Source organism: Aquarana catesbeiana, linkage group LG08, assembly GCF_042186555.1.
Source record: "Aquarana catesbeiana isolate 2022-GZ linkage group LG08, ASM4218655v1, whole genome shotgun sequence".
NCBI lineage: Eukaryota > Metazoa > Chordata > Amphibia > Anura > Ranidae > Aquarana > Aquarana catesbeiana.
Window position 1 is genome coordinate 281,146,427 of NC_133331.1, and position 14,331 is coordinate 281,160,757.

The 14,331-nt window shown below is 44.2% G+C and overlaps 1 protein-coding gene across 1 annotated transcript in view; it reads left to right on the top strand.

Moving 5' to 3' along the window:
* LOC141104564 (uncharacterized) overlaps window positions 1–14,331 on the top strand; it is a 93,183-nt gene that overhangs the window by 67,102 nt on the left and 11,750 nt on the right. Inside the window, exon 10 of the mRNA XM_073594172.1 lies at window positions 2,434–3,153. Coding sequence (XP_073450273.1) covers window positions 2,434–3,153 — 720 coding nt within the window. The remainder of the gene's footprint in view (window positions 1–2,433; window positions 3,154–14,331) is intronic.

The window sequence follows — 14,331 nt, forward strand, 5'->3', positions numbered from 1 at the left end:
AGGCTATATGCTGACGCGTTTCGGCTAAGAAGCCTTCATCAAAGCATACATATTTGATTTAAAAACTAAAATTTGTAACAAAGTAAGCACTCCAAATGGGGCAGGTGCATCCTGATCAGAAGCAATCAAACAATTAAAAACACATGGAGAAAAGAAAGGAAGAAGCACAGCAGGCATATGAAGGAAATATCATGAACAAATAAAACACGTTCAAAGTGGTACAATAGATATATCAAAACAATGAGATTATGTTAGAAAAAGATTTATGTCCATCCTATCATTCAAGCCATACGATTTTCTAGTATTGAGGGTATGGATCCACCACACTTCACACTTAAGCAAAATATGATGAGTGCCACCTCCTCTTGGGAGTTTTTTTAACCTGTTCAGCACCAAAAAAGGAAAGAGTATCAAGATTACCATGATGAAATTCTCGGAAATGTTTTGACACATTTGAGATATTTTTAGAATTAATATTTGTAGTGTCATTCACATGTTCTGAGAGTCTAACTCTCAACGGGCGTATAGTGCACCCAACGTATTGCAGGCTGCAGGCACTACACTAAATGACATAAACCACCGATTTAGAATTGCAGTTAATATACTGTTTGATGGAATATGTTTTCTTAGTAGAAAAGGAAAAAACTGATTTTACAACCATTTTAATAGGCACCGGTCTCAATAAGGTTTGAGAACCAATGCTCTAGAGCCCGTCCCACTGTTATTGTATCACTTTGTGTTATTCAGGATGAAAGTTTCCTCAAAGTTGAAGTGAAGGAGGAAGCAGAAGAGCCATCTTTGATGGTTGATGATCCATATGAGGAGGAGGAAATCCCTCCAGAGATCAGCACAGGTGAGGAATAAACACTAAATCCAGAGAAGAGTCCCAGATTCTCCTTGTTCAGTTGCTACAATTTTTTTACCCCTGTTCTAAAATGATATGGCCTACCATAGTTCTTAGAGAAAAATGTTGCGCTAGTAAATAGTGAGGCAAAACACAAATAAGTGCCACAACCTAAATAATATAAATAATGAAAGGACCCAAATGGTGTTAGATACACCTATGAGTCAAACACATAAACACATAGTAATACAATATCCATCTAATGAGTCCACAATGAAGTGATATAAAAATTAGTCCATTCACATTCCCGTGACCACGTCCGCTTGTGATGAAACGACGTAGGGAGGAGGAGCCACGTCCTGACGTCACCGCTATTCGTGAGTCCCGGAAGGTACGGGCTGTATGTGGAGCCGGCCGGCTTTTCCTTTATGCTGATATTTAGCTGTTGATTCGTAAGTGTCCATTTGGCTTAAGTTTTTATTCAATAAATGTCTTATGGTTTTACGCTATGTGGAGCATTGTGTCGTTTTCTATGTTAAATACGGTACTCTGCATCTACTCTGGGATATATGACGTGGAGCCTGTTGGACGTGATGCCATCTAGTGCCTGTTTGTGAGATCCCGGGCTGGGGTTACAGCCGTCTGCTCAGTGTGGTCCCCCTAACCAGGGACCAATTCCCTCTGGTAAGCGGCAGTATTTTCTTCAAGGTGGAGGTCCTATCTACGCACTTTTTTGTTCACTACAACAAGAATTTTCATCACTTATCACTTTGGAAATTTTTTTAATTTTTTCATACCTTTATATGAATGGACTAATTCAATTTTTAAATCACTTCATTGTGGACTTATTAGATGGATATTGTATTACTATGTGTTTGACTCATAGGTGTATCTAACACCTTTTGGGTCCTTTCATTATTTATATTATTTAGGTTGTGGCACTTATTTGTGTTTTGCCTCACTATTTACTAGCGCGACTTTTTTCTCTAATATCTTGTTTTGTGCTGTATAACACTGTAGTCGCTGCTCCACCTTTTATATTTAGATTGTTAGCGCAGTATTTTATTTTTAAATTATACCATAGTTCTTCCCTGCTGTACTTCTGAATACATCCTCCTGATGTAACAAGCATGGCGCCTATTACTGATTTGTACAGACTTCCTGGCTGCAGCTGATCGCACACACATTTGATCCCCATCACAGATCTATGCTAATTCTTGGCGGGGTATGGCCCTGGTCGGCCTCGTGAATCAGGCCTTATTGTGCCTAATTTTCCAAGATGTACTTCAGTAGTTGTTTATCGCCAGCGATTCTTGAAAAATTTCTTTTTTCTTCCAGATGGACGATATAGAAGGTATCGTGTGGATAAAAATTCTGGTACCTCTGTAGATGGGGAAATAGAAGATGGCGACATCATAGAAGAATCTTCAGTACAGAACATCATTACCCTAAATTTCTATCCAACACCTCACAGTGCAGATCCATCATCTGGTCCCTCTACGCTTTCCATCAACCATCATATCAACGAGAGTGAATATTTTTCCCATGGAGCAGACCTCACCTCGTACCAAAGAGTTCCTCAAAAGCAGAAGCCGTTCTCATGTGCAGAGTGCGGGAAATGTTTTACCCTTAAACAGCAACTCGTTAGACACCAGATAACTCATTCGGCCGAGAAGCCTTTTTCCTGTTCAGAGTGCGGAAAATGTTTTCCCGAAAAATGGATGTTGGCTAAGCATCAGACAAATCACTCCGGGGAGAAGCCGTTTTCATGTTCGGAATGCGGGAGATATTTTTCTACAAGAAGGAACCTTATCTCGCACCAGATGACGCACACGGGAGAGAGGCCGTTTTCCTGTTCCCAGTGCGGGAAATGTTTTTCCCAAAAGTCAACTCTGACCACTCACGAGAAAATTCACACGGGGCTGAAGCCGTATTCCTGCTCTGAATGCGGGAAATGCTTCTCCCACAAATCGTCTCTTATCGGACATGAGAAAGTCCACACTGGAGAGAAGCCGTTTTCATGTACAGAGTGTGGGAGGTGTTTTTCCCTGAAGTCAAACCTCATCACACATGAAAAAGTTCACACGGGGGTGAAGCCGTATTCTTGCTCGGAGTGCGGGAAATGTTTTAGCCACAAATCATCTCTCGTAAAACATGAAAAAGTGCACACAGGAGAGAAGCCGTTTTCCTGCTCGGATTGCGGGAAAGGTTTCAGCGACAGAACCCACCTTATTTTTCATCAGAGGGGTCACACGGGGGAGAAGCCCTTCTCATGTACTGATTGTGGGAAAAGCTTTGCCCGGAAATCAGTTCTTATGGAACACGAAAGGGTTCACAGGGGGCAGAAGTCGTACTTTTAAATCATGATGGAATTTTTCATTCTTAATATTAATATTATTATTTAATTTTAAGATATGATTAGTAAAGCCTTTAATTGCAATATTTGATTGAACAGATGTTGCTTTGTACTTTGATGGAATTTTTAGTTTGGTGCAGTTTTTGTTCTTTATGATTTTATAAACCAATGCTGTATGTGTTGTTCTTATCCTTATTATTGCTCTTAACATGCATATTTATATATTTATTATATCCCTGACTGAGGGGGCACAAGATGTTGGCCGCGGTAAAATTAAAGTTGGTTCAAGTTATGCCACCAACTCAGAAAACTGATAAGGGCATTGCGGTTCCTCCATGTCTTTGTCACTGCTCATCAAATCACTAGTCACTTCTTGGTCACCAGCTCACTAATTGGACAATGAAGGGGAAGCTGGAGGCTGATAAGGTCATCTCTGTACTCCTTTCACCTGTAAGCTAATGATACAAGTCAGATGGGAGCATTGAATTTCAAATACTAACTTTTAGAAATCTGGGGTTTTCATGGGGACTTTAGGGGGCTCTGACATCTCTTTAACCACTTGACCTCTGGAAGGTTTTACCCCCTTCATGACCAGAGCATTTTTTACTATTCAGCACTGCGCTACATTAACTGGTAATTGCACAGTCATGCAACGCTGCACCCAAATAAAATTTTTATCATTTATTCACACAAATAGAGGTTTTTTTTGGTTGTATGTGATCATCACTGGGTTTTTTATTATATAAACAAAAAAATCTGTAAACTAAAAAAAAAAACAATATTTTTTATTTTCTGTGATAAAACCTATCCAATCAAAAAAATCTAATTTCTTTATAAATTGAGGTCAAATGTATTCTGCTACATTTCACGCTATAGCCGAATGACAGCTAGTTCTGGGAGGCCATCATAGGACAGCCTCCCGTGATTGCGCCCGCTGTGTGTGTGTGGGCACGCTCTGTGATTACAGTGTCCAGGGGACATTGCTGATCACAGATTGAGGTAAAGAGCCAATCAGCGGCTGATCACAGATGTAAATAGAAGCCGGTTATCAGCACTCCTTTCCCAATGCTGACAGCATGAGGATAGGAGAAGAGAACCGATAACCGGCTTCTCTAAAAGGGACATGTACACTGAAAATCAGGGCCCTAATCAGTGCCCACCAGTAATGCCAATCACTGCCTATCAGTTCCTCCTCATCAGTGTCGCCTACCAGTGCCGCCTACCAGTGCCCTTAAGTGCCGTCTATCAGTGCCGCCTCATCAGTGCCCACCAGTGCCGCCTAATCAGTGCCCCTCAATGCCCATCAATACTGCCTATCAGTGCCCATCAGTGCAGCCACATCAGCGCACATCGGTGAAGGAGATAAATTGAAGGAGAAAAATTTTATAACAGACTATGAAAAAGTTTATTTTTTTTCAAAACGTTCAGTTTTTTTCATTTGTTTAGCAAAAAATAAAAAAACCCAGCAGTGATTAAATACCCCTAAAAGAAAGCTCTATTTGTGTGAAAAAAATGATAAAAGTTTTGTTTGGGTACAGCTTGCATGACTGCGCAGTTGTCATTCAAAGTGCGACAGCGCTGAAAGCTGAAAATTGGCCTGGGCAGGAAAGGGGTAAAAGTGCCCAATGGGCAAATGGTTAATTGGTTTGTATGAAAGTTATAGAGTCTATAAACCATGTTATAGATACTGGAATTTACACAGCTATAGATGCTATACTGTAATGCCAGTGATCAACGGCTTATAGTATGACTGTGGTAGGGTGGTGGTCAATCTGACACTAACTTGTGAGGAGTAAGCACAGTGTAGCTGTGCGAAACTAGTCCACCTCTGTTCCGGCTACTGCAACTGTGGTGTGTGTCATTGTTTGCATGGAACATTCAATAAATGGACTTTAATCACGTCAGTGTGCAGCCAATTTCTTCCTTCATTCAGTCTGATGCTAACTGACACTGTCTGGAAGGTTTACTAATTGACACTGAGGTCACTAGTGACACTAATACAGTGATAACACTGTACACTGTCACTGTACTAATGACACTGACTGGGAAGGTGTTAACATCTAGGGGCAATAAAGGGGTTTACTGTGTGCCTAACAATGTGTAATGGGTGCTGCTTTTACTAACAGATCTGGCTGTTTTTCCTTTCTGCTTTGCAGGGAGAAGAAACAGCCAGATCGCTGTTCTCTGTACACAGAGTTCCATGTTTTTGTACACACAGAACTCTGTTTGTGATTGGACGCAGCCGATCAGCTGACTTCAGCCAAAAACATTGACTGAAATCAGCTGCCAAACTTGTGCTGTGTCCAATCACAGCACGGGTCGACAGAGGGTGCGCGCTTGTGCACCGCCGAACCCGGAAGAAGAAGCTGACATACAGGTATGTGAATGTGCCTGAACCTGCTGCGCACTCACAGTATACTTACTGTAAGCTGTTGGCAGGTGGTTAAAGAGAAGCTGGCATCTGAAAGCTAAGCCCCCCAAAAAAGGCAGGCAGATGGCAGAGGGCTAGTCACCAGTACTGCCTGTAGTCTAAGCGCAGCTTATCTCCCCCCCCCCCATTGCTAACTTACTACACCTTGTTCTGTTATGTAGCTCTGTGTGAAGGCCACCATCTTGGTAGAGACAGAGTTCTCTTTCTTCATATCTTGGCCTCAATCAAGGAGTACAGTGGACAACACAGTAGTGACATCCCCAAATCTCACTCCAAATACCCTGAGACTAGCAGGCAGAGGCAGCAATGTCCTACAAGGCATAGGCAATGCACTACTATTTTCTTTGGGTGAATTCAAGACACAAAGGTACATTTTTAGGGTCACGATTTGGCAAACTAACCATTTCTAGATGTTCCCTATACCAAGTTTCCACTTCTTGAATTCTAGCCTTGCGATAACAGTCTGGGGAAGTCCCCTTCCTGTTCCAGCATGACTGTGCCCCTGTGCACAAAGCCAGCTCCATAAAGACATAGTTTGATGAGTTTAGTGTAGAGCAGAGGTTTCCAAACTGCAGTCCATGGGCCAGACGTGGCCCTTTGCTTGCCTTTATCTGGCCCTTGTGGCATTATTCCTCCCTCTGATACAAGGCATTATTCCTACCACTGACAGCAATAATGCGACACCATTCTTTTCACTGACACCAATGACACCAATAGCGGGACACTATTCCTCTCACTGACACCAAGGATGGGGCACTATTCCTTCCACTGACACCAACCCAATGATGGGGTACTATTCCTCCCACGGACATAAATGATGGGACACTATTCCTCCCACTGACACCAATGATGGGACACTGTTCCTTTTTAGCGACACCAATTATGGGACACTATTCCTCCCACTGACTTCAATGATGGCGAACTATTCCTCCCACGAACATCAATGATGGGGCTCTATTCCTCCTACTGACACCAGTGATGGGGCACTATTCCTCCCACTGACTTCAATGATGGGACTGTTGGGACACTATTCCTCTCACTGACATCAATGATGGGGCACTTCCTTTTCCTGCTAACCACAGGTATGGTTTATTTATTCCCACTGAGCACCAAGACTGAATTTTCGTCTACTCCCACTGATGCTATGGCATTTTTCTACTCCCAGTGGTTACAGTCCAGCCCACCAAAAGTCGCAAACACAGTAAACTGGCTCTTTGTTTAGCACGTTTGGAGACCCCTGATGTAAAGAAACCCTAATGGGCTGGATTTAGCCCTGAACTCAACCCCACTGAACACCTTTGGGATAAATTGGAAAGTAGATTACAAGCCAGGTCTTCTAGTTCAACTCATACAGATGTGATGGTCCGGTGTTCACAAACACTTCCATATACTCTGTTCCGCTGCTCATTAAACCACTAGTCGCCATGCCTTGGTCACCAGAGCTCTGATTGGACAGAGAAGGAGCAGCTGCAGCTTGATAAGCTCATCCTTATCCTCACTTCTCCTGTAAACTAACGCTACATGGGCTCTTGGGGCATTGCTAATCAAATAGCAACTTTTAGAAGGTATTGTTTTTGTAGGATCTTTCAGAAGCTGTGGCAGCTCTTTGAGGGTTTCTGCTGTAACCCTAAGGCTCGGTTCACACTGCTGCAACGGCAAAAATGTTACGACTTTGCCTGCGACTTCCTATTGACTTGATCCGACTTGGATGCTATTTAGGAGCTTGTACCAGGGCTGAAATTGCACCCAAGTCGGACCAAAATAGTGCAGTAACCTTTTCTAAAGTGGGAACGACTTGTGTAGTATCAGTTAAGATGGCTTTCATAGGGAAACATTGAATTTGATGCAATGTGACTCACAAGTCAGATCCCATGTCGCAGCAATGTGATCCAAGCCTGACGGTAAGATGTGCCATCTTATGGTACTTCCTATTTACCTAAAATCTAGGATTATAAGCTTTTGCTACAGGACTGGTTCCCTAGTGACTTTTCAAGTGATTTCCCATGCCTCCCAGTGTTATTTCAATGACTTCTAGTGTTTGCAGTGTTTGTCTAATCTGTACACAGCCTCTGTAGGTGGGGTCCACGTTGGGTACCTTTTATTGGGAGGAAATACACACAGTGTATATGGCACTAATGACTTTTATAAAACTCTTGCACAGATGGTTTGTGGCAACAGGTAAACTGATCTTCAGCACTGATATCAACAGTTCACGGAATAGAGAGACACCCAGCTTTGGCAGTATATGTTCGTTCCTTCATGTTTCTGCACCGCGTACCAGTGTGTGTAGTGAAGAAGGGGCCTTCCTGAAGCTATCCCTTCAGGAACCTGACCCTGAGCTAATAATCTCACTGCCATCCACTGGCCAGAAGCCTGCCAAAATGATGTGGGGCCATTATTTAAAATGTTTCCCCACCCAATATGGCCACCAAAGTCCATGTGGGACAATTTCTCCATCTACAGTATAAGATGGCACAACGCTACCTACTGGATGAAGGAAAACCTGCACTTCTGTGTGACTCCAGTGCAGGGTTGCTAACGGCCAGTTAATTTACGGACAGTTTTTGAAAATCGTCACTTTTGCATACTGTCCTTAAATGTCTGTCAGGGGCAGCAGCTGCCCATAAAAAATATGGTTGATATTTGAACTGAAAATGGAAAACTGATAACCTTTTGAACTGTCGGTAAAAAATTGTTTCTTTCAGTACATTTTTTGTGTTATGTCAGTAAATTTCACTTTGGGAGGTTGGCAACCCTGCTCCACTGATCTCTAGCACTTCCCAGTTTTGTTAGTGATTGCAGACTTGTGTTCCCATCATGGCCCAGCCTGCATTCAGCCGTATGATCACAACGTTCCTCTGCCTCCAGTTAACATGTGCACACCTGCCTGCATCCAGTCTTCCCTCACAAGAGTGTCTCCCTCTGCACTCCATTTGTCAGTCTCTCTGCACCAGTGTTTTTCCCTGAGAGTTCCAGCCAGCCTCTTGTTATCAGCACCTGTACACTCCAAGCCAGTGGTTCTCGTTGGTGACCCTGCTGCACAAAGAGCAGGCAAAGTTGACATAAATAAGGGTCACCCTTTTCAGAAAATATATATTGTTTAGGGGGGTATTTTCAGACCTAAAAGGTGCATTTCAACACCTTTCCACCGACTGTATGCAGATATGTGGCCTCACGTAAGTGGGCCTCAAGACTAACAATCAGTTCCTGGCCACCTGATCACTGTGATAACCTCTGATTGGCTATCACAGTGATCAGTCACTGTATAGTGTGCCCATGTGTTTTCGTTCTTTTCTGAATGGAGAGAAAGATACAGTAGGTGACCGCGATATTGTGTCAATCTCGCCGCTGTTATCGGCGAGATTTGACACCTACGAGCTCCGTTGCGGGAGCCAGCGCGGAGCTGGCTCACTCAACGGGAAAGGAAACGTGTTTTTTTTCCTTTCCCGATGAGCGACAAGCATTGCTGACATGTGTTTGGTATGAATCATGAGGGGGAACTCGCCAAATTTTAAATAAAAAACCGGCATGGGTTCCCCTCCAAGAGCATGCCAGGCCCTTAGGTCTGGTATGGATTTTAAGGGCACCCACCTACGCCGAAAAAATGGCATGGGGTTCCCCCCCAAAATCCATACCAGGCACTTATCCGAGCACGCAGCCCGGCCGGTCAGGAAGGGGGGTGGGGACGAGCGAGCGCCCCCCCCCCCCCTCCTGAACCGTACCAGGCCGCATGCCCTCAACACGGGGGGTGGGTGCTTTGGGGTGGGGGCGTGTGGGACAAGGGCCTCTTCCTGACAACCCTGGCCATTGGTTGTCAGGGTCTGCGGGCAGAGGGCTTATCAGAATCCGGGAGCCCCCTTTAATAAGGGGGCCCCCAGATCCCGGCCCCCCCACCCTATGTGAATGAGTATGGGGTACATCGTACCCCTACCCATTCACCTGGGGGAAAAAAGTGTCAATAAAAAAACACACTAGACAGGTTTTTAAAGTAATTTATTAGGCAGCTCCGGGGGTCATCTTCCGACTTCGGGGGTCTCTTCCAACTTCTCCTCTCTCTCCGCCTCTTCTCCCAGTGTCCGGTTCTTCTCCCTCTCTCCAGCCTCTTCTCCCAGTGTCTGGTTCTTCTCCCTCTCTCCAGCCTCTTCTCCCAGTGCCGGTTCTTTTCCCTCTCTCTGGCCTCTTCTCCCGGTGTCCGGTTCTTCTCCCTCTCTCCGGCCTCTTCTCCCGGTCTCCGGCCTCTTCTCCAGGTTTCCGGTTCTTCTCCCGCTCTCCGGTTCTTCTGCCGGGCTCCTCCGCTATCTTCTGCTCTTTTGCCGCTCTTTTTGTTAGTGGTGACCCGGTCTTCTCCGTCGTCTTGTTTCCTCTTCTCTTCTTCTGATGTTGACACGCGGGGCGCCCCCTTCCCCAAAGCACCCACCCCCCCATGTTGAGGGCATGTGGCCTGGTACGGTTCAGGAGGGGGGGGTGCGCTCGCTCGTCCCCACCCCCCTTCCTGACCGGCCGGGCTGCATGCTCGGATAAGGGCCTGGTATGGATTTTGGGGGGGACCCCCACGCCATTTTTTCGGCGTAGGGGGTTCCCCTTAAAATCTATACGAGACCTAAGGGCCTAGTATACTCTTGGAGGGGAATTCTTTCTCGCGCTGGCTGCAGTAGGAAAATGTGTTTTTCCTATTGCAGCCAGCACAAGATGTACAGTACCCTGTCGCCGATAACCAGCGTGATCCACACATTCTTGCGAGCAGGTACTGTACATTGCATCTTTCTCTCCTTGTAGTGTGTAAAAAAAAGAAAGAAAGAAAAAAAAAGAAAAACAGCTAGATTAAGGTTAATCTAGGTTGAGCCAGGCTTAATTTTAGGGTCAACGCTCAGGGTCAATATATTTTGAGTAGGGTTTTTTTGAAAAAAAATATATTTTATAAATCAGTGTTATGCCCCGTACACACGGTCGGACTTTGTTCGGACATTCCGACAACAAAATCCTAGGATTTTTTCCGACGGATGTTGGCTCAAACTTGTCTTGCATACACACGGTCACACAAAGTTGTCGGAAAATCCGATCGTTCTGAACGCGGTGACGTAAAACACGTACGTCGGGACTATAAACGGGGCAGTGGCCAATAGCTTTCATCTCTTTATTTATTCTGAGCACGCGTGGCACTTTGTCCGTCGGATTTGTGTACACACGATCGGAATTTCCGACAACAGATTTTGTTGTCGGAAAATTTTATATCCTGCTCTCAAACTTTGTGTGTCGGAAAATCCGATGGAAAATGTGTGATGGAGCCTACACAAGGTCCTATCACACATTTTCCGTCGGAAAATCCGACCGTGTGTACGGGGAATTAGTGTGTTTTAGGTAGGATAAAAAAAACATAAAATATGTGTACTATTGTTTCTGGTCAGTACCATGGATACAAATAACATAACATAACATATCTGATCGCCGCGATTGTCAGGAGTAAGAGAGTTTATTTTGGGTTGTTCTTTGGTGGACAGTTATGGTAATAGCAAGAAATATACAGCTAAATCAAATTTATTTATTTATTTTTTTTTTTAACTATTTTAGGCTAGTTTTCTTTCGATAATAAAAAAAAAAAATCATTTACTTTTTACCACCAAAAGAAAGCTCAATTAGTCCTGACAAAATCAAGGTATAATCCACCTGCATACACAAAGTTGTTGTAATGATATGTACAGTTTTACTAACACGTGTCAATGTTGCAAAATTGTGTTCAGACATTAACATTTGTTTTTTACCCTCCGTCACCAATGGGTTAACATGTGTCCAAAAACAGCCCTGGCAGCAAAAGGGTTAAATGTATGTCTTTTGATGGGAGCTGGGGTGTGAACAAGACCCTGTTATTTCCAAAGCCAACACTAGAGGGCAGCCGCCTGCCGTGTTAGAGGAGGAAGTGACCTCGTTACAAGAGAGGTGGTGGCCATTTTATTGTAGCCCGCTATCTGTTGTTTGCTAATTATTCATTCCAGCTGTTTATAATCAATGTACTAGAAAATACTTTCTAACCGAAATGTCATAAATCACGTACTAATTAAAAGTTTGTTGAATTTTAGGGGAAAAAAAATATTTTTATGTATTTGAAACATTTTAGCAAACCAAAGAGGGCGGACATTTTCTTGTAGACCAGGGGAAGAGGGGGCAGTTTCTTCAATGGTTAAAGAAACTTCCTTGTGGGGGTGTGAGACTGGAGTATGTGTGCCAAGTGAGGAGGAGGTAATAATGTCTTCTTATGAGGAAGGGGCTCCCAGCACTCTGTGTGGACTGAATGGGGGATCCACAGATCCTCATCTTCCATCAGTCCTCTGATGTGTATAACATTACATTGTCGGCTCCTCTGGGCATATTTTTGTAAATGCCCCTATCTATATGCTTGTGGCTCCTGCAGGTTTTTAGTAGAAGGGGGTAGAATGCTTGTGGTTTGTAGTAAAGGTCACGTTTGCTTTCTTCATCATTAAGTTCATTATACCGATTGGCGTTTTCTGAGATATTATGAAATGTTCATATGGAATTTTACAAATTTATTGCAGTTAAAACTTTACAAACTACCCATATGAGGAGTGGGAATATATATAGAAGGACACGAGGATCTCTACAAGGGCGTCATGATGAAGAACCGGCCGCCCCTCACATCACCGGGTAAGAGGAGACTTTCATTTCTTGTAAAGGAGAGAAGAGTATTGAGGATACACACATCCTCTGATTAGGGATGAGCTCAGGTGACTTCAGATCCTAGTCCAAATTCACATGGCCAAGCCCACCAGGAAGCTTTCACCTGTGCTGAGCATCTGTGGGTCGGGGAATGCCTCGGCTGTTAATCATTGGCGTAGTACAGGTGACAGCTTCCCAGCAGGCTCAATCAAAATGGGTTCAGACAAGGATCCTGAGCTTATCTCTACCTCTGATATAAAGACATAGAAACAATGTATTCAGTCAATGTGTGTGTTTCCTACAGATGGATCCAGAAACAGAAATCCCCCAGAGAGATGTCCCCGTTCTCTGTATTCCCGGGACTCCACTCAGGAACATCAGGAGATCCTTCAGGAGGATCAGGTAGATGAAACTCAATTTATTAACATTTATTGTAAAAAGGTTTAGTTAATTTAATATCTGTATTGTTTTGTATTTGGAAGGATGACAATCTGATTACCATTAAAGTTGAAGTGAAGGAGGAAGCTGATGGATCCTATGTGAGTGGTGATGAATCATGTATGGAGGAAGAAGTCCCTCCAGAGATCAGCACAGGTGAGTAACAAACACTAAATCCAGAGAAGAGTCCCAGATTCTCCTTGTTCAGTCACTACAACAATCTCTTCTCCTCTTCACTCTTATCTTTATTCACAGACCCCGGAGACACTCAGAGTGACATCAAAGACGAAGAGGAGAAAGGAGGACATGTGAGGATCAAAGAGGAGGACATTTTTATAGAGATCAGTACAGGTGGGTTATAATCGCAGATGCTGCATTTTACTGGCTGGTTAGTTCTGTACCATTATTCACCTGTGTTGCTGTTATCAGGCATAAATGGATGTGACGGAGGTATGGGTGGAACAGAACACATGCAGAGATCAACAGGGACCCCTGACCAAGGGGTTATTATTTTGGGGGGTTCAAAAACAGGTATTCAAATAAGGGGAAGGCCACAGGGCAATAATTCCAACACCATGAGGGACATGCAGAAATATATAACAGTGTAGCAATACAGCACATCAAGGGATAAGTCCAGAGGCACAGGGCAGCAAACTAGTACTGCAGGGACTTAGTCCACAATGATCGGGCACATTCCGGGCACAGTGAGTAGCAGCACACAATCCAGTACAGCAAAGTCTAGGGCGGTAATTCAGGGACTCACCAGCCAACAGTGGCCTCACCAGAGGAAGTCTAGGCAGCTTGACAGGGAAAAGGAAGTCTGGTGGGTAGAGGTGCTTCATAGGCACATCATGGGTCTTCAGAGGGCTGTTTGTACTGGCCGCAGTGTCATGACCACACAGACAGCAGTTGCAGGAAGGACAGAAAATAGAGTAAAGTCCGAGTGTCCAGAAAGCTACACAGACAATGCAGAACTACAAATCCCAGCAGTGCAGAAAGCAAAGCACAGCCCATATGGAACTGTCTCCACAGTCCCATGCGTCTTCTAGCATCATGCAGCCATCAGCTCCTCCGTCCATCACTGAAGAAACTCTTAACAGTCTGACACTCTTCTGTTATCTGGGTCCTTTGAATTTAGCCAAAGACTTCCCCTCAAATTCAGGTGGTGCCGAGGTGTCTGGCTCTTTCCTGCTACAGTATACAATAATGTATGCACTACCTACTGAGTGCAGCTTCATGACATACCCCCTTGTGGGGACACAGGAACTCACAAACCAAATTATGCAGATAAGTTGACTTTGTTACAAACGGCATTTGGACTAGAGACTGTCAATTTCATAAAACACAACTGACCTCTGTCACAATGGATATTAAAGGAGAAGGGGCAAAGCTCTTTTGGCCCTACTTCTCCTTTGGGTCACAGGAGTGCACTTAGTTCTGCACTCCTGTGAGCATTATTCAGCCAACAGCAGGCTAAAGTCCACTGTCGGATGATGTCACTCAGCTGGTCCAGACTTTGGAGGGATTCTGACTTTAATGTTGGGATCCACCCAGATACCTGACTGGCAGCTGGCTCAGGCTCTCAGCATGACG